This window comes from Anopheles cruzii, chromosome X (genome assembly GCF_943734635.1).
Source record: "Anopheles cruzii chromosome X, idAnoCruzAS_RS32_06, whole genome shotgun sequence".
Lineage (NCBI taxonomy): Eukaryota > Metazoa > Arthropoda > Insecta > Diptera > Culicidae > Anopheles > Anopheles cruzii.
This window is the reverse complement of record NC_069143.1, coordinates 9,428,350-9,451,390: the sequence shown is the minus strand read 5'-3', so window position 1 is coordinate 9,451,390 and position 23,041 is coordinate 9,428,350. Positions and strand designations below refer to the sequence as shown.

The 23,041-nt window shown below is 52.5% G+C and overlaps 2 protein-coding genes across 3 annotated transcripts in view; one reads left to right on the top strand and one right to left on the bottom strand.

Moving 5' to 3' along the window:
* LOC128269368 (uncharacterized) overlaps positions 1–23,041 on the bottom strand; it is a 31,607-nt gene that overhangs the window by 3,815 nt on the left and 4,751 nt on the right. The window contains exons 2-4 of one of the 2 annotated variants that reach the window (XM_053006817.1): positions 16,515–17,821; positions 13,946–14,323; positions 5,167–5,520 (exon numbers count right to left, since the gene is read on the bottom strand). In XM_053006817.1, the coding sequence (XP_052862777.1) occupies positions 5,167–5,520; positions 13,946–14,323; positions 16,515–17,563 (1,781 nt within the window). In that variant the 5' untranslated portion in view covers positions 17,564–17,821. The remainder of the gene's footprint in view (positions 1–5,166; positions 5,521–13,945; positions 14,324–16,514; positions 17,822–23,041) is intronic. The other variant, XM_053006824.1, reaches the window with a different exon arrangement.
* Positions 3,131–4,838, top strand: LOC128269383 (cytochrome P450 4d2-like). The gene has a single exon (XM_053006837.1). The coding sequence runs from the start codon at positions 3,174–3,176 to the stop codon at positions 4,722–4,724; it is 1,551 nt and encodes a 516-aa protein (XP_052862797.1). The 5' UTR covers positions 3,131–3,173; the 3' UTR covers positions 4,725–4,838.

The following is a 23,041-nucleotide window of genomic DNA, read 5'->3' as shown; positions in this document are numbered from 1 at the left end:
GTTGGACGGCGCGTATCCGGATCCGATCGCGGGTCGCGTGCGCGTGTGACAATTCGGCCAGCATCAAGAAACCCAAACAGCGTGAGAGCGCGCCTGAGATCACGTTTCGGTGCTCATTATTCGGTCGGTCGATCGGTTGGGGGGGCCTTACTGCTCCATACGCGCAACGCGCTCATCACACGAACGCTAAAACGACCCAAAAAACAAAAACATTACACACACAGACCATCGGAGTACCATTTCGCACCGGCCCCCAATCGGCAGCTGACCCTCCTCGTCCTTCACAAAAATATGCGCCGCCACTTTGTGAGACGAAACCGCACAGAGAGAGAGAGAGAGAGAGAGAGAGAGCTCGAATATTAACTCAATATTTAAACTTGGACAACAATTGTGTCAATTGTTGTTCGTATGTGTGTATAGGCTATCAATTAGAGCCGCCGAGACCAAACGATACCCTCCGGAGGAAGGGTATCCGGCAAGTAAACCATAGCTTTTGGGGGGCGTGGCGGGGTCAATTTGATGCTACGTCGCCACAACAGGTTCTTGCACATTCCGCGGTACTTTGATTCCATTTCAGTGAGGAGGGGCCGCCACGGGTTTCACAATGGCTTCGGGCGGGGGGCGGGGGGGGGGGGAGGTTGATTGTAATCGGACGAACTATGCGATGGGATGCACTTGATTGCCGATTTTCCCCGTTGACCCGTTGACCTTTAAAACACGACCCGCCGCCGGGGCGGCTGGTGATGGATTTCCATCCCGGGGTTCTCCTGCAGGGGTTTTCGGTCGGCTGCCTCGGAGGGGGGTGGGGGGGTAACTCACAATGCTCAGACACGCACACACACACACACACGCACCGCGCCCATCCACCCAGAGAGGTCTTCACACTTCCGGAGTAGGCAAGCCCGGCACCACCGTGAGTGCAGAGGGTTGCAGTACAGCGAGAGCCACGGAAAACGGAAGGTCCCTCTAGCGAAAGGCCACCCCAGGCCCACCGTACCGGGTCACCACTGCACTTCGGTTCGGTGTGCTACTGCGAACGGCGGTTCTACTACCTCGCGCAACCCGGTCAACACTCTAGGAGCTTGTGTGCTCGTGCGTTTGCATTCGGCCCGCGACTGCCCGGTGGTGTGGCCCCGTGCAGAAACCTAGGCGCGATTCCTCGCGCGCTCTCCGCGGCGCGCTGACGTGTGCACGTTCCTTTTTATACGTATGTGCTGCGCGTTTGTTTGTTTTCTTTTTTCTCGCTCGCTCGCTCGCGCACGCCCGCAGCTGCTCTCGCTCGTATTAACCGTCCAACCCCCGTCGTCTGCTTTTTGCCCGGGAGGGGACGGCTCACTGTCCCCCGCGCTGGTTTACTACGACGGTTACTACCCAATAACCAATACTGGGGTTCTCCCGTTTGTTCCCTCTCTCTCTCTCGGGCTTTTTTCTGTCGCTCTCTCTCTCGTTGTATCTACCTCTTCCTGTCTCTCTGTTTGTCCTAATGTTTGCCTGCCAGTCTGTGTGTCCGCTGCCAGTCTGTGTGTCTGCTGCCCGCCTTACTCTCTCACTCTCTGTCCCTCTCGCTTCTGTTTGGAAAAATCAATCGATGGTTTGTCGCTCTTAGCGGAGTGGATGGTCCTCGGAGAATTTTCAAAGTCGCTTTCGATGTTTTAACCACTCGTCTTCTTGCATTCTTTTGAATCGAAAGTTTTGTGTCGTTGTTAATCTGCATACATACAAGCGCGTGTGTGTGTGTGTGATAACACAAAATCTACTGGTTGGTTTGCGATGTGCGCGCGCGCACACTCCCCCGTCCGTTGCTTCGGTTTGGTCTTCCCCAATCACGATGTGTGTGTGTATCCGGCTCGTTTCTCATCTTTCTGTCTCGATTGCCGCCAACGTTTGATATCGGTTCCATCACAGCTAAGTACTCTCCGGTGCACGTTCGGTTTCTCAGTTCAGCTACACTCTAACGGTTGACAAGATCTGCAATGTTTGGACGTGAAATATCAACAAAAAACGACGACGATGACCATGCGCCTCCATCGACCAGGCGTCACCGTGGTCAGGGTTATCGCGGGGAGGGCACTAACCAGGGCATGCCGGGACCCGACCGAAGAGTTACCTGTTTCGGTGGTCGGTGACGTAATGCCGGGGTGCTGAATCTGGTCCTCCATTCGGGAGGAATTTTCACCTTCTTCAAGATCCAAGCTCTTTCCAGCAGCAGAACTTTCACATCAGCTCAAGGGTCGTCCGCACATTTCAGTACTTCAAGTATCTGGTGCAGGGGTGGACCGCATGACTACAATACCGTGTAGCGGTTGGGGTGCGCGCGCGCGCGCAACAACTATGTCAGTAAAAGGGCGGCCATAAAGATAAACATCGCGCGATTGTACGCATGATTTCTCACTGTCAAGTAAGGCACTGTGGTGCCCGATGAGGTGCGCCTGTTAAACCGAGATCCGAAGTGCCGAGGGCGCGCACCGAAGGCATTCCGGTAAAAGCAAACCCCCGGCGTCGGGAAATCACAGTCACAAATTAAATTAGCGGAAAATAAAACGGAAAATTCTGGAACACGAACCACGCCTCCAAGGGCGAGAGCGTAGCGGTCCTCCGTTTATCGCGTGCGATTCAGATACCACCACTGGCCAGAGATTGGTATGACACAGCCGCGGCGACACCAGTGATGGCAGACATAGGAATGCGGCGATCCGATTCTCGATCCAATTTCCTCGTCATTGGCGCGAAAAAGGGCCTGGAAAAAGGGCTCCACGGAAGGTATGATTTCTCCTATCTCCTATGCACCGGGCCAAGACATCGCATCCAGTACACCAGGTAAGAATTGGCGCTCCTTTCTGCCGGGAATTCTCGATTATATCTGCACTGTGCGCTGATGCGCGCTTGAGATCCACGAAACGTGCCGATCGTTTATCAGCACAACCTACTCGAACTATCTAGACGGTAGTTTGTGTTCCGGGGGGAGTAGTGTTATAGCCCACGGAGATTAATGGACGGACGCACCGATTAAGGGCCATGAAGTGAGTGAACTACTGATTAGCCATTCAAGTGGTACCTGTGGCCGTCTCGTCTTCATTGATGTTAAAACAGCAAATTTCTACTCGTAAAGTCTCAGTTGTGGATTGCATTTGGAAGCTTTCGCCAGCCCTCGTCACGGGAGGCGGTCCGGGAGAATGTCAGTGTCGTCGGTGGTCATTCTGCTTACCAGCCTGCTGCTGCTGCTGCTGCTGTACGCAGTGGTGAAGGCATACCGCAAGCGGCAGCAGTTACGCAAGATAGCGGCCCACTTTGGGGGCGCAAAGCCGCACTGGCTGCTGGGCAATTTGTTGGACTATCCGAAGAACGATGTGCCCGGTATCTTCGACGCGATGGTCCAGCGGCACACCGATCACGGTAAGGATCTGTTCAGCTGGGCACTGCTGAACGACCACATGGTGATCGTGAGCAGTGCGGAAAACGTTGCGAAGGTGGTGATGGCAAAGCAAACCCAGAAGTCCACGTTCTACCAGTTCCTCGAGGTCTGGCTCGGCCAGGGGCTGCTGCTGTCGTGGGGCGACAAATGGTTCCAGCGGCGCCGGATCATCACACCGACGTTCCACTTCAACATTCTGGCTGCCTTTTCCGAAGTGTTCAACCGGGAGGCAACCGTGCTGGTGGAGAAGCTGGCACCGCTCGCCAACAGCGGGCGGGAGTTCGACATCTACGAGCCGGTCTCGCTGTATGCGCTCAACAGCATCTGCCTCACGTCGATGGGGGTGGACGTGAACGCCCAGAGGGACCCGACGAATCAGTACGTGCGCGACGTGAAGCGGATGTCCGAGCTGGTGCTGTTGCGCATCTTTCACGTCCTATCGTCCTTCCCGCAAGTCTACTGGTACACGATGCCGCACGCCTGGGAGCAACGGAAGCTGATCGGACGGTTGCACGCGTTCACCGATTCGGTCATCCACCAGCGCCGCCAGCGGCTGCTCAACGGGGACCAGGCGGGGCGCTTCGACGTCAGCGAGGAGAATCGGTACGCGAAGCGCAAAGAAACGTTCCTCGATTTGCTGCTGAACGTGACCGTCGACGGGCGCCCGCTCAGTGATTTGGACATTCGCGAGGAAGTCGACACGTTCATGTTCGAAGGCCACGATACAACGGCTTCCGCGATTGCGTTCACCTTTCTCCAGCTGGCCGGGCATCGCGAAATCCAAGACCGGCTGCACCGGGAGATTGTGGACACCCTCGGGCCGGATCATCGCACCGTGCCGCTGACGTACGGCACGCTGCAGAACTTCCGCTACCTGGACATGGTCGTGAAGGAGTCGCTCCGGTTGCTACCGCCGGTGTCCTTCATCGGGCGCCGCCTCGTTGAGGACCTGCAGCTCAACGGGGTCACGGTGCCGGCCGGAACCGATTGCCTCATTCCGATCTACGTCATCCACCGCAATCCGAACGTCTACCCGGACCCGGAGCGCTTCGATCCGGAACGGTTCGCCGACGGTAGCGAGCAGCGCCGCGGACCTTACGACTACATGCCGTTCAGTGTCGGGGCGCGCAACTGTATCGGCCAACGGTTTGCGGTGCTCGAGATCAAAATCAGCATCATACGGATGGTCTCGCACTACCATATCCATCCGGGGGACACGATACGTGGGGTGCGCCTAAAAACCGATCTGGTGCTACGGCCCGACAAAGGCATCCCGATCAAGCTCAGCGCAAGACCGGACCGGACCGAATAGTTTCTTGTCTACTTGAATATTCGCCGGTGCAGTACACGAAATAAAACGATAAAACGGAAGCCGGGGGCGCGCGGTCAATGAACCGCGTGTGCATGTCGAATGACGATGGCTCCGGAGGCATGTGAAAAGGCTTCAATTATGAAACCATATGAATATTCAATGACGCTTGGTTAACAGAAAACTCGAGTCTTCAACGAAAGCCGGGGCTGGGCTGAAAGAACGGCAAAGGAAAGGACGAGCCGGGCCTAGCCTAGCGAGAAACTATCTAGTGTTTACAGTACATTAACCCGTGCTGGAAAGGGAGGCCAATTACAGGGCGCTCCTTGGTTTGAATGGTGCTGGGGTCTCCTTTGGTCCCAGGTCCGCTTCACTTCTGGACTGGACTCCAGGTGAGGTATGGGCTGCTGGAAGAAGCTGTCCGCGGAGGACTTTAGAGGCTTACCTCATCTGGCGATTGTACGCGGCTGATGGCGGCGGGGCGGTACCGGGCCCGTAGAAGGCGGCCATGCTGGGATCCCAGTGATCCGGGTGCGGATGGGGCGGCTGCTGATGGCCCGGTAGCGAGTCGAACTGTTGATTGAGTGCTGCCGACGTGATGTACGTGTCTAGCGTTGAGTTGTTGTTAACATAGCATTCTGAGCTGCCGTCTCCACCGCCGACACCTCCTCCGCCGTCGCCGAAATAGATCAAATTCTGGCCGACGCCACCGCCGTACAGGTGCAGCAGCTCCGGTGGACTAATTGATTGCGGTTTGCTGCTTTGAAAGAAAGACACACGCACCTTCGAGCGCTCTACTCTGCAGGGGCCAGCCAACGAAGCACCGTTAGCAACGTAGAGCAGCACGAGAGGAACAAGCGCAGAGCAGAAACAGAAGTCTTAGCGTCGGGGGTCGGGCGCGGATAAGATGGGGGGGCCGGGTGGCACAGTACGACAGAGACGCAGACAGAGAGAGCGAGAGAGGACCTTTTAAACCAGAAATTCCTAGCGAGTCGAGCGAGTTGATGGTAGTGAGGGTGACACTGTTGTGAGCGGAGGCCATTACTTCAGTCCCTCTCATCTTCTGCGCTCTCTCTCTCTCTCTCTCTCTGGGGGCCGGGACTTCCGGTAATCGCCAATGGGCACTAACTAGTTCACCAGGTTAGTGGTGCCGTCATGCGTCGCCTTCGCGCTTGCAGCCATTAGTGGTTCTTGTGGCATGCTCATAAATCGATTACGGGGTCACCGCCAGGATGGATGGCGCCCAAATGGCGACCTTGATAGAGGCGCGTGGTGCGCGCGAGCCATTACTCCTGGAACGCGGCAAAACCATCGACACTTCTGGTTCTTCAGCCAGGCCAAAGGAGGGATCAGGGACCTGGACCATAAAGGGTGTCAGGGTGCCGTTCGGGTTCTAGACCCAATCCAGTGTCTGGCAATCCTGGGTCTGGATGCGTGTTGCATTTGTGTTCTCTGGTTTGCGGATTTTATAATATTTTATTTATTTCTTTCTTCGCCACCAACGCCAACAACAGTTTGTCAAGTTTTGTTCCTGGTCAAGCGTTTTTGTGGGGAGTACTTTTTCATTAATGCACGGCAGAAAAAGGGGTTCTTGTACCGAATTGTTACTGGTGATGAAAAGGGAAATTATTACGAGAATCCTAAACGCAAAAAAGGCCTGGATACAGCCTGGTGAACTAGGTCCATCGCATCCAAAGCTAAATATTCAATGCGCAAAGGTTCTTCTTCGCAGAGACTATGTTAATCTCCCGATGCTTTCTGTAACAATTCGTTTTTTACGGGCGGTGTTGTTGGTCCCGCGCCAACCCCCCTGTCACGCCGGTATCGGGAATCGAAACCATGGCCGGCTGCGTGACAACCGATCCAGGGATTCGAACCCAGGCCACCTGCGTGACAGCGAAAAGCACTACCGACTGCTCTATCAGCGGGGTGCGCAAAGGTTATGCTGTGCATATGGTGGGATATGAAAGGTGTGGTGTACTTTGAGCTTTCGGAACCTAATGGAATTATTAAAGGACAATCCCATCCACAACAATAGATGCATTTGAAGCAAAGCTTTGGCCATAAAACGACGAGAACGGGATAAAAGACACGGTAAGCTGATTTTTCAAAATGACAACGCTCGACTCCATATCGCAAAACCGGTCAAAATCTATCTCGAAAATGTCGGATGCGAACTGTTAACTCCCCGCTGTATTCACTGGATGTTGATCTTTCGGACTAGTATTTGTTCCGTTGCATGAGTAACGATTTGGCAACACAGCGGTTCACTTCTTATGAAAGTATTGAAAAAGTGGTCTCTGAGGGGATCGCTCCTAAAGATAAGAAGTTCTATCGACACGGAATCGAGGAACTACCTAAAAGATGAGAGAAAGTAGTAGCTAATGACGGACAATACTTTCATTAAGGTAGTTTCATACGTTTTGTTACTGTCCAAGGCCACAAACATCGAATAAAAACTACACTGGACAGCATACACTGAGTATGTGTGAATAGTCGGCCTGTCACACTCAAGATCGCTGATCTGACAACATTTTCGAATGTACTGTGAGGGAGTTGTTCCTGCCACTAGCAGCTGGACCCCTGGAAGGCGCGTCATGGCGCTGTAGAGCACCCGATTCAACCGACCGATGATGGCGGCGGCGAGTGATTGTAACAACTACCACCAACAAGAAACCCGGCGGGGTGTGAGATCATCCACAACTTCGATCACCTACAAACCGTTTAAAGAGAATAAAACGGCACCCACCCAAATCCCAACTCGCTTCGCCGGTGACGGGGTTTTTTTGGTCACGTTTTTGGCTTCGTTTTTCGGTGTTCAAAGACGAGAGAGAGAGGGGGAGATGGGTGGGGGGGGGGGGGGAAGAAAGAAAGCGAGGCATGGGTTTTCAAATTTATTGAAGCCGGCCCGGCTCGTCCAGATCTGGAAGTCTGGCTGGCGGGTTCCTAAAAATAGAATTATCTCGTCCACTGCGTCCGAAGGGCGCGTCCAATGTGCGCCGTCGTCGTGGCCAGTTGTTGCTGGTTCCGTGTTGCTAATCGTGGTGGTTACTAGCTACTACGTTGCTCCTCCCGCGGCATTCACTCCCGCTGAAACTTGGGAGAGACCACCACAAAGTCCGAGACATGCAAAAATGCTCCCAACTATGTCTGCAGCATGTCCCACAAGAATACCGGATTTCGGCATCTACGGAGGCGGGATGTGGGACCAACAACAGTAATAGGCAAAAGGTAGCACGGCAACAATTTGAGGCATTCCGGTCGGAGGGACCCTTTCGGCACACAACCGTGCCAGAAGTCCCCCCAACCCCCCCCTCGACACATGCGCAGTTAAACTGAAACTGACACAAATTCGCCTGCTTTGAGGTCGACTAGATCTACCGGAACCGGTCCACCCCCCCGGTGGGGCATTCCAGTGTGTCCTTCGAAAAATTCCTCCTCCTCTTGACACATTCGTGCGTGCGTGCGTGCCAACAAAGGCATACTTCGTTTAGTCATTCGTCGCCGTGGAAGTCGCCCCAAAAGCCTGCACTACTCCGAACAAACCCCCAGGACGTATCCCTCCTCTTTCTCTCTCTGGGGGGATGTGGTGTTTGCTGGGGGATTGTTGTATTGCTTGACCTTGAAAATTCGCGACGCGCATCATCATCATCGACCGGCAGGCGACACGGCCGGAGTTCAGAGAGCTGGTCTCGCCTCGCCTCGTCTCGCCTACTGCTGCTACTACTACTGTTGCTATGCGGCGCTGATGAAACTTCCAAAACTGCGCCTATCGCTCCCGCCCCACAACATGCCGCTAGGAAGGACCGTTCAATCGTTGGAACTTTGGAATTTTTATTACCTACTAGAGGCGATGATGATACTGACCGAGCCAGCCGTTACTGTTGCGCAGCTTGTGATGGCGCAAGGCAGGCAGGCAGACAGGCGGGGGTTTATTATGGTTTGCAATGGATTGTTGTGGCGCCCACGGACGGATGGGCATGTTTTTTTCTAAAGCAAAGGTGCGGCAATGCACACCGGCAACTGTCTTTAGCCCGGCCTAGGGCGAGGGTGTGTTGGGGCGTTGACACGATTGGCACCACACCAAAACATACACCCAAACATGCGCCTCAACATCCCTCCCCCTGGTCGTTTAATGTTTACGCGCGATCTCTACACACCCAATTCAGCCTGTGACCCCCCCCGTCTCTGGTCTACGTCATGTACGTGGCTCAGGCCGCGGGGAGACGATAAGCATAATTTGAGCGACGATTGTAAACGATTTTTAAGCTTCAGCTTTTACGGCGCGGACCTTGAGTCAGAGTGGCGGTCACAGTGAATATTAGTAGCCGATTGATCATTACTTTGCGACACGGTCGACACGGCATTTAAAAGGGAGTTTGTTGTGCGGGGAGTCAGTCAGGGCAGGATCATCGATCACCGTAGGCAGTTGAGATCATCGGCCAGTGCCCGCCCTTCTTTTCATCGGAAGGCTGCCAGCTGCGGTGGACCTAAAAACAGTAACAGTCTCTCGCCCAAAAGGCTGCTGAGGGCTCATGAATATTCACCGGTTCCTTGTTGTTGTTGTTGACGGTGTTAACCAGCTGCGTTACTGCTGCCACCGCCGGATTCGATCGGAATGAATTTCGGGGTGATCCTCCACTTTGTCCAATTAACTGCCAACGTCCGCCAACTCCTGCCAGAATATCATTTGAGTTCGGTTGGGACCAAAAAGCAGTAACAGCATGTAGAATGTAACAAAACATGGTACGAAACAGGGTCAACAACTAGGAGAGGTCGTGGCCAGACCTATCCGGAAGGTGGTCCCGGAGGTTGCGCTACTTTTCGGTCGGGGCTCGGGGCTCACTCGGTTATCAAACGGCAGGCCCCCGGGTCAAATCAGCCGCAGAGCCGCGCATATCGCAGAGCCCGGAACAATGGCCCGGACCCAGCCCGAATCGGACCGGGCGGGTTAATGGCGGAGTGTTTTTCTTGTCGGTCGAGAGCGCGGAGTTAATACAGCAGCGAGAGAGAGAGCTCTCCGGGCTGAATCCTGTTCCTATTTGGAGGTTCCGGATGTTCCGATTGCTCCCACAGCAGGCAGGGTTCAGGTGGCTCTCTTCCGCCACACAGCAGGGCGCCACATTTCGTTGCTTCAGTGCAGCGATTGATTGGAGAGAACTGCAGTCGCATTTTACTAGTTCATCTGTTGAAATTAACGGCCACCACGGCCACACTCCACGGAGCTGACATCATCGTTGGCCTAGAAGACCTCGAAGGAACAGCGGTGCAGCGGTGCAGAAGAATGACCTACGGGGCGCGATGCCCGGCGCCCGGATTCTCGGTGTCCAACCGACGGAGCATCATCATTTACACATCGACACACATCACCGGTTGTTGCTCGGCCCCGCTCATCACCACCACCACACGGCGGCGCCGCGCATTCACCGGACTTTTGCCTCATTTCTCTGCTTTTGTTGTGCTGCTTGTTTCATTCGCTTTTCGCTCGATCCATGCACAAAACACACATCGACCCTTGCTTGCCGTCACACAGAGACAAGCGAGAGAGGGCGAGAGAGGGAGCGAGAGCGCGCGCGCGCTCCTCCCGCTCCCGGGTGGCCGGAAAGAGTGAAGCCCATCAATAACGGAGCGGACGCATTCCCTAAACGCCCTTTTTTTCGTAGGTCACTTTGGAGGTTAGAGTTAACGGTTTCGTCGTCGTACTGTCACGGACAGGACCCCAGGGCAACCAAGAGGGAGCACTCATCCAGGAAGGCGCGTACGTACCCGTTCCGTTCCGTTCGTAACAAGCCGCCTTCGTCGGGCGTCGTCGTCGAGCTGCGAGAGAGATCTCTTCAGGGCACAACACACCGCACGCTTTGCATCGGGAGACAACACTGACACTGACGGCGGTGCCGACCCCAAAGCTGTGTGCTGCCGCGCACTCCGGGTTCGGGCTTTGATTATATGTGTGTGTGTGTGTGTGCCTGTTGTGTATGTTTCAATTGCAGTAAATGGCGCTCTGGTGCAGAAAATGGTGCAAACTCTTCAACACGGTGTTGTAAACATCCACTCATCGGGTCTGTCAGCCAGCCCAGCCACCAATACANNNCTTGGCAAAATGGTGGCCTATACCGGTTTGCCGGCATTAAAACAGATCGCAAGCGAGTAATAAATACTTTATTCTAGATTCACGACCGCCAGCGCCTACCAATCGCCAGCGTTCGAAGGTGCTTTTTGGATATTTGGTTTTATGGCTTCCCCCCCCCCGGGGGACGGGGGGGGGGGGGGGCAACAACTGATTGTCAGAGTTTGTATCGGTCCAGTTTCTACTTTGGCTATGCTTTTCTTTTTCCAATTGAAACAATGCATTTCTTGGTTCTTCCGTAGATCATCCCGTTACACGCTTTATGCGAAAAAAATGTCAACAACGACGGATTGACAGGTGCGGCTAGAGAAGTGTGCCCTTCGAGAAATTGCAATTGCTGCCAAAACTCTTATATTGAATTCTTGGACCTGGACCGTTCCATAAACCTATGCTTACCTCAGTCACGCTTGGTGCCGATTAGTTTGTTAGCAACCCCTTACAAACATAAACAATACAACGACAACCTTACGCGGTGTATTGTACACACACACACCCACATGGTGTGCAGCATGAAAGTGAAGTCATGCAGAATGAATCTCCTCTAAGCGGAACCGATTTGTCAGAATTTGCTTCAGTTTCCTTCTTTCCGTTGCTTTGCCTCTGGCAGAGAGATCATCTGACGAACATCTGCTGGCCGAGTCACTACCTAGATGTGTGCGCGCGTCCGCAGAGTCCGTTTGTTTGTTGGTCAAAAGTTAAAAATAGCCGTTTAATATCAACAAGTAATTGAAGGTCCACCACTAGCGCTTTTCCGTCGGGGGGCTACGCAAGCAGCGGGGGCGCGCGCACTCGGGATCGCGCAATATCCGTTCCGAATCCATCGGAATCGCTATTTACTATTGCCTGCTAGATAACTAGAATGTTTCGTACGTAGCGCGCTATGCGGGATAGGCTACCAGGTGCGATGTTTATAGCATTACTCCACAGGGAGCTCTCAACTTTAGCTAAAGTGGCTCGGATGTTGCTCGTATTTGGCAGCTTTGTATTTGCTGAGCCATCACAACATTCCTATCGGGCCTCCTAGCATGATGTTAAGCTCAGCTATGCTGAACAACATTTAGGACGACGCTGCTAATTGTTCGATAATGGTGTAAGCGTTTGCGTATGTTTGCCTTTCGTTTAAAAGTGAGAGAAAGAGCGAAACATTCGATGGTCGACTCAGTCAGCCATCTCGTTCCCGTTTACAAAATACGAATACTTCTGTGTGAATCGAACGGATTTCAGTTTCTATACGAACGTACACATGCAACCGCATCATTCTCCCGTTTCTGCGGGCTATTGCTCCATAAACGCTGTGAAGTTGGACTACATTGTTGGTACCGACCACCGGGAGAAAAAATGAGTTACTCTTAGCGGAAAATGAGTTACTCTTTGCGCGATACCTTGCCAGGGGGCGGGCTGCATTATTCGGTTAAAATACTGTTCACGATGTAAACAAATATTGGGTTGGGGTGAGGGCGGAAATGGTTCTTGGAATTCCACACTAACGAACCTGACGGAAGTCAAACATCTCCATCGCCACAAGCTGTTATCACAGCATCACGGTTGATCGGATATTTGGCTAGAGAAAATCAAAGCAACAACATTATGTGAGGGGCTGGCGCTTTCGTTAGGGAATATTACCAAGAATTTCTTCACCAGCGCCATCACCATCGCATTGCCACTTCGAAAATCGAAGCGCATGCGCTGCCGCAAAATGACAGTTATGTTGGCGATGATGGCAGAATCTCTTGGAAGAATCCCTTAACGACCATAGGCAACCCCAGCAATTCCATTGCTCTGACCAACTTTGGCCGATGGCCGAAGCATATGTTTACATCCTTAATTGTTCTATCATTACTTCAGCAGCGCCTCATGCATCTATTTCGCAGACTTTCTTTGGCGAAGGTGCGGCGATGCCAACGCCAGAATTTAGAATGTGGTTAGCACTCGAGCACTCACTGGAAGGTGCGGAAGGTGCGGAAGGTGGAATAAAACAAGTCGCTCACGGTCGATGCATATATGCGATGGACACAGATGACAGGGGGTTCGTTCAAAATATGATTTGAGCTTGCATACCAAGTTCATCAAGGGTAAAGTCAGGGATTAAACTGTAGTTTGGTGAACGCCCACATACTGTCGCCCCATACTTGCTGCTATGAAACAGAACAGATCCATTTCTAGCCTCATGTTCCCGCAAAAAAGCACATCCCCCAGCAGTTTTTTCCCATCCTGGGACCGGCGTGATCTAATTCTGCCTTATGGTGATGTGCGCAAATTATGCTACAAACAACTGTACACACATCTAATCGAGACGGACCCGCCGTCGTCGAAGTCATCGAACCGTAGCACACCATAATTAACGACCGATCGACCGTCGACAACCCGCTCTCGTCGCGTCGTTCCAGCTGATCGGCCCTCGGACTCGGACGATACACCAGCACCAGACGTACACAGACAGAGAGAGAGAGAGAGAGAATACGCAAGAATGGATTGGTGTCATCAGCTGGGCTGTCGCATCGTTTGGAAGAACTCTACATCTCAAGACCTGCACAGACTACATAGGGCATAGGCCCCGTGTGACCTCAGGCAGAGTCCTGACGGTGGCCTATACCGGTCTGATTAAACCAGTAGCCACTGCAGTGTATTAGCATAATGATGTTGTTCCGGTGTGCGGTACGCTCCCGAAGCTAAGTCATATAAGTGGAGCTTCTCTAACTCTTTCACCCTCGCTTTTTTCTCTCTTTCTCTATCCGTCTCTCCGTCCCGTTCATTACCATTCATCATTCTCCGGTTACTTTGCGCACTGGACTCCCAACTGGACGCCCTTTCACACAGCGCGTAAAACAGACTTCGCAGAGAACACCTCACACACGTCCGCCCGAGTTGGATGTCTACAGCTGACGGTTCTAGATTCTTGGGACTTAGGACTGGGTGTTCTTGGGACGCGTCAACACGCGCATTCCATACTCGGGGGCTCGTGGGACTCCACCAGGATTCCGTTTCCAGAGATTCAACCAGGAAAAAAAAGTCCGTTCCGGTGTTCCGGAGATTGGACTTCTTGTCCCAAGCCCAGTGTGCCACCTAGTGCCAACCTACTCCCCCACTTGGTACTTACTCTTCTTGAAGCTCGATGCCACTGTCGTCGAGGGGCCGTCCTCCGAGTCCGACAGTGGGACCGCCGGCACCGTCCACCGAGTAGTAGTGGTGCGTGTGATGGTGATGGTGATGGTGCTGCTGCGGATGATGCTGCTGCGGATGGTACGGATACGGATGCGGGTGTTGGTTCGGTGTCGGGGTTGAAGCACCGCCAGGTGCAGCGGGGAAGCCCGGTTGCACCGATGCACCGCCTCCACTGTGGACGGTCGTGTGGCCGGCCCCCAGCAGTACGGCCGGCGATTGGAAAAACTCCCGCTCGGCGTGCTCCGGTAGCGGTGTGGGCGTCTCGAACACCAGCGTCTCGACCATCGAGCCCTTCGATGACCCGAACGATACTCTGTGGAAAAGCAAATGGAAGGAGGAAGAAGAGAAAAGTTAGATTAGACGGTGAGGATCTGGAGTCCGGCCCTCAGAAATGCTGGGGGATCGCCCCAGATAATGCTCCTGAAAATAGGACACAGCTCGTTCAGGTAGCCCCCGTGGAAATATCGACGAACAAACGAGCTGCGATTGACATTTCCGACCAATTCTCCGGCGACATTTGCGCGACATTTCCGCAACTCCTCTCATAGCTCGCCACGGGAACGAAAAAATAGGGAAAAGCCCCAGCCGGCTCGGTGCTATGGCGCACCACAGCCAACTTGGGCGTCGATCGTCGATGACATCAACGCTGAGAAAGCACCCGTTGATTGGAACTAATTGACCACCGAGACGATCTGACTGACGATCGGCTGACGTTGGCGAGGTCGGTTAGGTCTAGCTAACTGCTGCTAACCATTCTACTAGTGTATTCCCAGCGTAGCCGAACGTTAATGGGTTACACGGGGCGCTGTGTCGATGCGCGATGTGCGCACAGCAAAAACCAAAATGTCTGCCCGGCTATCCGGCTATTCCGGCTGTCAAAATGCGGCGGCTGATGCCACACAGGTGGGCTGTAACCGGTGGAACCATCAAGCGATATTTCCAGTCTCCCCAAATACCGACACCCAGAATGACCTAGGCTAGGCCGATTGGCTCAGTTTCTCAAAAACAGTTCCTGCATAGACGCACTCTAGATTCGGAAATTAAGCAACTTTGTTATCTTTTGATTGAAGATCACTAATGTGCACTAAAGATCGGCTTGGTTTGTAAAAACATTTGCAACTGACGTTGACCAATGCAACTGACGTTGGTCAACGTCAGTTGCAAATGTTTTTACAAACATGCTGGAATACGACGTGTGCTGTTGGACTTTCAGCCAGGTCTATAAAGAAGGTCACATTTGTCTAGAAGTTTCGATAGTTGACGACACCGAAAATTCCCCATACGATTTGCGCGTTGATGACGCGAAACGCGGTGTGGTGGTATGCGGAAAATCGATATCAAATGCGGCTATGCGCGGAAAGATATTAAGCTATTGAGGAACGCCAAGATCCGAGAGCCTAAGAAAGGGACCAACTCAAGTGGAGGGTGTAAAGAATGAAAGTTTCATCGTCGTTAAGGACGATGCACCCTGAGCACCCAATTCAACGAAGCGGGTTTTTCGGGTTACAAAAAAACAAAACGATTCGGGTCCCGGGAAGTGTCTCCGAGTCTCATGGGAAGTCGGACGGGATAGCACCCTTCCGAGATACGACATCTCAGCAGCAGTTTGGGTTCGGTCGACTCTCTCTCTTTCCCGGAGTAAACGGGGTGACGACGGCCAGTAGGCCAGCTGCCGCACTCGCTCAGCTCGGCGATGCTAAATTGTTGATAGTTACCGCATGCTCGTTAGAACTCGGGAGGTACTGGTGCTGGTTAGCTTCACTGAGAAAAGGGGTCAACAAGGGTGGTATTGCGCAGTGGAAAACAAACCCTCCGGTACTACTGTGGCCAACAAATAACGGGAAGTAGACCAAAAACTGTTTGATTGTTTATTCTTTTCAATTCATTTCATAGTCGAAAATAGGGTCACTCCGACGGATCTCGGACTGTCAGTCGACGATTTTAAAGTACCTATTTTTCGATTTCAATAACGTGTAGACGTATAGTTTGAGCTGCTGGTGACAGTGTTGCCAACTGAGAAATAAAAACATTTGTCCCGCAGTCGGAACCACGAACGCAGTTCAAAATCAAAATTCCCATTACTACATTCCCATTACACACACACACACACAGAGCTATACACCGAAGGGGGCTGCGGGGATTCCCTCTCATTTCGCCCATCGCATTCGGTTGACATACGACCAAAAAAAAAAACAACATGCCGAGCGGAAGTACGCCTGCGATATCGAATGCGCGCGCCCTTGAAAACTACGACGCCATACGGCCCCCCGACGGCTTGTGTGTGTGAGTGTGTGTGCGATCTCCGTTATTTTTTTGGTGCTCCTGGGAGTGCGGTGCACCGCAGTGCGCTGCAGATGCATCCTGCATCCTACTGAAAAGCCCTTCTCTTCCGCACACATACCCCGGGGGCGCGATTGGCGCGATGAAAATAAAACTTGCTCTGCTCCACCCGCCCCACCCCGAATTACTAAATTACCCCACGCCGCAGACCCCTCTTCACTTACCTTTTCAGTGGTACACTTTTGCTGGGGAGCTTGCCGAGCTTGTTGATGACCTTTGGCCGGTTCGCCGCCCCGCAGTCCGCTGCAGCTGCAGCTGCATCCATCGGAGAGTTCGAGTCCGAACCGAAGGACACGTCACCGCTGCCGCCCCCGCCGGCACGAGTGACACTCAACTCCGCCGGCGGTCCGTTCCCGTTGAACGGTTTCATGACGCCGGGAACCGGGAGCACAAACTTGCTGACGGCAGGGAGCGGTAGTGTGGGCCGGGAGTTCACTCCGTTCGGAGGATTGATGGAGTTGAGGTGGGAGTCAACGGAGGAGTCGGGCTGCTGCTGCTGCTGATTGCAAGAGTCCTTTTCGTTCTCTTTCTCTTTCTGTTTATCTGTTTGTTTTTCCTTCTTCTCTTTCTCTCTTTGTTTTTCTTTCTTTCCTTTTTCTTTTACCTCTTCCTCCTCCTCCTCCTGCTCCTCATCATCATCGTCATCCTCGTTTACTGCACGGTAACCGTTGTAGTAGACATTACCGGTATGACTACTACTACTGCCGCTACTACTCCTGCCTGCCGTGGAGGAGCTGCTACTCTTGATACAGCCACGTCCTGTGCCCCCACCCGCGGGTGCGCGGGTGGTGGTGTGTTTCAGTAAACCGGCCAGCTTCGACATGGCCGTTCCGTCGCCCGCCCCGTTGCCGTTCACCACGTCACTGGCCACCAAGCGGCCGCGATGGGCCAAGACCCTGACCTTGGCCGACGAGTCCTTCGGCGGCTGCTGCGCCTGCGGCGGCGGCGGCAGCAGCAGCAGCAGTGGTTCGGTTGAACTCTCGCCCTGTGGCTCGTCCTTCGCCACCACCCTGGAGGACCCCGTCCGACCACCCGACCCCCGTGGTGATTGTAGCTGGTGCTGGTGCGCCGATTGTTTGATGGTGGACCGTATGGTGGCCGGTTTGGCGGTGGTGCTGTGTGATGATGCACTAAGGTCGAGGCTACGATTTCGCGCAATGTCCTCCTTCCGAGCTGGCGCTATGTCCTCGACTGGCATCCCGTAGGAGAGCATAGTGGTGCTCCCAGAACCCGTAGAAGTGGTGCACCGTAGGCCTGGGGACTCACCTTACCGTTCCCACCGACAAAATAAACACACACACACACACACGCACACACACAGAGGGAGCGAAAAGTACAGCGTGATATAGCGAACTGCACGGCTGCTGCCCGAGAGGTTGTCGCGTTCACTGGACACGATTCACGCACTCACGTCACTTCTCGCAGCGGAAATCCATTTCCGGGCGGCAGCTACGGCTGGACAAACTGGAGTCTGGAGAGTGTGGAGAGATCAAGGCAAGGAATTGGTCAAGAAAACGCACTTCCAAACGGGCTGGGGGCCTGACTGGGGCCGACGGGGTGGCTGACTCTGGGCGGCAACCAAAACAAAAACAAAAACAACCCCTTCACACACACACACACACACCGAGAGACCCAGACAGCGAGGCTCGGAGGTCCAGGTCTCGAAACCCTACCAGGAGGGCTTGGCTGTTATTGCTTCTGCCATACGCACTCACACAAACCTTGTTTTCGCCCTCCTGAGAGCACCCACGTTCGAAGTGTGTTGTGTTGTTATTATCAATTGAGTGATTTTTAGCATGCAGCTTCCTTCAGCATCTCTTAAATGCCACGCCAGATAAGTGTGTGGGCAAAATTTACGACGTGTAGCTGAGTACCCCGTTGGTTGGCGAGAGCTTCGATTCGCGGAGCGTCTTCCGTGAGTGGCCCGCCGATTTCGTGCCGTGCCGTGCCGTTCTGTTGCGAATCGCTGTCATGCTGTCAGAATAATCAGACCGCATCAACGAGCTCGCCTTCGCTACTATAGCTCCTATGCTTTTCATCTGTATTGCACAACAAACAGTTTTTCTTCACGTCAAGAACGGTAGCTCACAAACACACACGCACGCACGTAATGTTACGCAATGGGCAAACACTCTGCTGGGGCTTCGTTACTGGTCCGTCGTGCAGCACTAGGAACCGGCCGGCATTCCCCAGTCTGAGTCCGTGTTCCACCTAGCAGCAGCAGCAGCAGCAGAGTAGATTTGTGCGTTTTGCCACAAGAAGGAAAAGAGAAAAACAATAGAGAAGAAAGAGAGAGAGAGTGTGTGTTTGTGTGTGTGTGAGAGAGAGAGAGAAAGAGAAAGAGAGACAGAAATCAGTGATGCACGCGAACACACCCGAACACTAAGATCCAGACACACACGTGCGCGATAACCTAACAGACACTACCTCCCGAGACCTGGCCCTCCAGGAGACTGGAGCATCCGCGGAGTGGTGCTTGCGGACAGCACCGTGTTGTAGTCTAACTCTTGCACTGACGTTAAGTCAGCTACTTGCTAGAATTTCGGACGGCAGATCGGTTTCGGGTGATGCCCATTCGCATTTCCCAATTTCTCTGTTCGGTTTTTGTTGGAACGCATCCAAACTGTCTTTGACAGGTCTTGTGATCTGTTTCAACCGTGGATTCAGACACACGGGAATATGATGAGCGAAAGTGAATCTCTGTTAGTATGTCAATGATCTGGATTGCTGGATAGTACTAATGGTCTGAGCAGGGTCCAGGGTGCCCGCAACGTCGCTGTTGCCGGTTGGACATTCGAGACAACACGGCCATTCAACAGTGGGTATTTCTGGGGGAAGTTCATACTTCGGCCATCATGCCGATGGCCACCGAAACCATCGTCCCCAAACCTAGCGCGGATAGCAATCACAACAGGAGCAGTTATTGGAAGCTGTTATGTAGTCTCGGCTTCTCGATGCTCGTGTTCTGTAGTAATGGAAATAAGTTCTGTATCAACTCGTAACCGGAAGCAACTTTACACTGTCTTCCCTAATGGGAAGAGCGTCGCCTCAACAGCAAGCCTGGACAAGGTTGGGCTGGAGTCAAGCAGAGGGCGATATTGATTTTCGATCCCATAACGAGTCCTGCCTGTGGTTGTGGCGTAGGCTACAGTGACTCTGTGGTCTTTGGGATTCCGATGGCCACTGGAGTAACACTCCTGGGCAAAAAGTAGCGGAAATTTGGATGTCTGCGCTAGGGACAAATGTTTTTATTTCTAAGTTGGCAACACTGCCGCCAACAACTCTGTGTCAAATGATGCACCATAATACTAATTAGCGTTTGAGATACGGGTCCTTTGCCGACAGTGTCAAGAGTGAATTCTTCGTTTTGCATAACTGAAGAATTCTGAAACTGTTCAACTACGCCGTTCCATTCATCAACTGATGAGCTACATGTAGCATTCAAATTAAAGAAACGGAACCGACCGGCCCTCCAAAACCGGTGATTGACAGTCTGAGATCTTGGACGGGGGGACTACGTTGATGACATGAATTTAGAAGAATTTAGATAAATCAAGAGTTTTTGAGTTACAGGCAAATACCCGCTATTTTTGGCCACAGTAATAGGTAGCGGAATGTCGGTCGGCCTAGCGTTGGGTAATGGGATAATCAATCGGGGGATTAAACAACCACTACCGATGCAATGCTGCCACAGTCTTGTGTGGATGAGGGGAGGGCGAACTAAACGAGAGCATTTTTTAAGAACTGTGTTCTTTCTCAGAAACTGAGAAACGTTGAGACGGTGTTAGAGAGAGAGAGATAGAAATAGCTAAACAGTGAGGGGGCAAAGAATGAAATATAGGGAGAAAGAGTTAGATTGAGAATGTGAGAAAGTATGAGAAACAGGGGTAAAAGCAGAGAGATAGAGAGAGAGAGAGAGTGATAAAGATAAATAGAGCGACTACATTCATTAGCTTTACGACCGCCGTTCAGAGGTGCGTGAATAATCTATAAACTGTTCCGAGACTTAATGTGCAGTAAAGTGTCTGCGAGTTGAATGTGTCCAAGCAATCGCTGTCGAGCGTGGTTACTTACCACTGGAGACGCTAGTTTGGTCCTAACAGCAGAACTGTCTAATAATAGGCATTTGCCGTGCCGGTGCGGCGTCCCGGATCAACCGGACCCCGACATTTCTCGCCATGGCTATATAACTGCTGCTGGTACTGCTACAAGAACCTATCGTTTATTTAAATTCATCACCAACTTAACAAGTGTGCCATTAGAGTGCTATTTTTGGGGGGTTCGGATTACTTCAATGGATCGAAATCCAGCCATCAGGAAAGTGGTTTTATTGAAAGATTGTCATGCTAGGCTCTCGTTTATTGTCTTTATTCAATTGCTATTGGGCTTGTTGAGGTAATGACGCCACAAGACGATGGATTGTGGTTGCTAGCATTGAGGAGACTTTAAGCTTTTTCGCCCTTTTTCAACTCTTATGTGACTTTGGCCTCTTTTCTAACATCAGTTTAACATCTGTTGTCTCCCTATGGGAGAGCCCTATCAGATGCTAATCAGACCAATCTGTCCCAGGAGAGACATAGGTCTACTCTCAACCGCGATCACTCGGAGACTATGCCACAGAGAGTCTGGGCCAACGGAGTGACTGTTTCTTTATTGGCATTGTGCCTATATAGATTCTGGTGGGAGCGTGGATTCGTTGAGTGGGCGAGTTCCCCCAACCACGGGGGTCTCACTAAACCCACTACAACGATTCTAAACGACTAGAGCAGTGATGTTGTTGCGCCCCGGCACCGAACTGTCGCGGGGAACTGTCACCACAAACTCCTGGCTAAATAAATTTGCGGTAACCGAACCGTTGCTTTGTTCAGCTGTAGACTGCGTAGGGCTGTGCTACTGCGGAGTGTTCCACACTACCGACACCGATACATTTGGACCAAAAAATTATGCAGTCTTCAACATTCATGATTTCATGAATTCGAACAGATGGGATGTGACGCTGATTGGATGTGAACGCTTAGAGCCACTCCACTTATTCCAACATGGGATACGATGGGGGCAGTCTCCTACGCATTCCAAACATCTTTATCGTCGTTAAGGGGAAATTCACCCCATCATCGTCCACGACGGGCCCTGAACGAGCGTACGCTGCGACGCTAAAGCAAGAGGATAGACCTAAACCTGAAACGGTTCCGGAACAGCCGACTGGCAATAAAAACATCCAATCCGTGGTCAATTGCCTCCAAGTACTGCTGGTCGCTTGAGACTTGAGTCGTGGCAATCGTTCCTCTCCCGAAGCTATAGCGTCTAGACCCCAAATTGGAGGGAGTTGATCACGAGATTCTTCAACTCACAGCTAAGGAAAAGTCAATCGATCGGGATGAAAAAACCTACGTGGCAACTAGAGGCGGGCTTGACGGCGCTGAATACTGTCTGTAAGATCTTCTCCTTCGTTCTGAAGGAATGACTAGTGCCATACGTTGATCAGGTAATTGGTAACTGGCGAGCAGAATTCCGAAGAGGAAAGTCTACGCGATCTTGATAATTTGATCTTACTCCCTTTCGCTATCATCAATAGATTGTGCCAAGGGAGCGAACCATCTGGGACTCTGGAGTGGACTCTTCTCAGAGACCTTACATTACTTCTTTATTTTGGGTTCCTGCCGTTGGCTTTGTGTCTGGTCTGATGGTACTGTTGCGACGCAACAAGCAAAGGACCCGGACCCGGATCCGGCAAACCAACGATGGACCGCCGCTCGACGGAGGAACCCCAAAAGCCTTAGGCCATCCAGTGGCGCAGGCAAATGCCATATGCCGTACCGTACAAAGGTAATCTTGTTAGGTTAGATAAGGTAAGCGATAAAATGTTAATTTAATAAATACGGCTAAAAATAAAACCATTGGTCGGTTTTCCTCCAGGGTTTTCCGACTGACGACTGACCTAACCACGTGTGTTGTGCATGGGAGAAACGAAGGCGACAGAGAGTAACACTGTGTGTAGAGGGGAGAGGCGAACAGTGATGGTGTAAGCGTATGCCGACAGCATGTGCATATGCGCCGAACCTCGAATACGTCACTTATCAGCCGTGCGGTTTTCAAACGCGAACCACGGAGGACGGTTTGTTTTTGTTTTTTTTCCGATGGCGTAGCGTCGACCGCAGATTGTTTTCCTATACGTCAAATTCTATTTTAGTTTCCTCACTGGCCCACCACCGGGTACTTCCGACGATCGTCTCCTCGGCGCAACATCGGCATGTAGGTACCAAGCCCGGTTCGGTGAATGTTTACTAACCGAACCGAAGCGACGACGCGTGTTGGGCTCAGCTGCTGCGAGTGGCCCAATTGCACGGCCTCGGGGGGGTGGAGTGCTGCAACAGCGTGTGGCGGAATCGGCGCCGGGTTGCGCCAAACGGACGGCGCCACGGATTGCGGCGAAGGTATTCGCGATCATCGCATCGGGCGCCCAAAAGCAATTAAACGAAACAACAAGTCTAGCGAAGCGTGACCGCGTACCAAGAAGCCGCCGCCAGCCGATTGCCAATGTTTGCCTGAAACCATTTCGAAACCCCGGGGATTACGTTGACGTTTTAAAACGTCAAACTCCATTCTGGAAATCCGTAAACCTTTCCGCAAAAAACTTGGACATTTACGAAATGAAAAGCACGTTTCGCCGATGAGCTCGCCAACGCCGTCG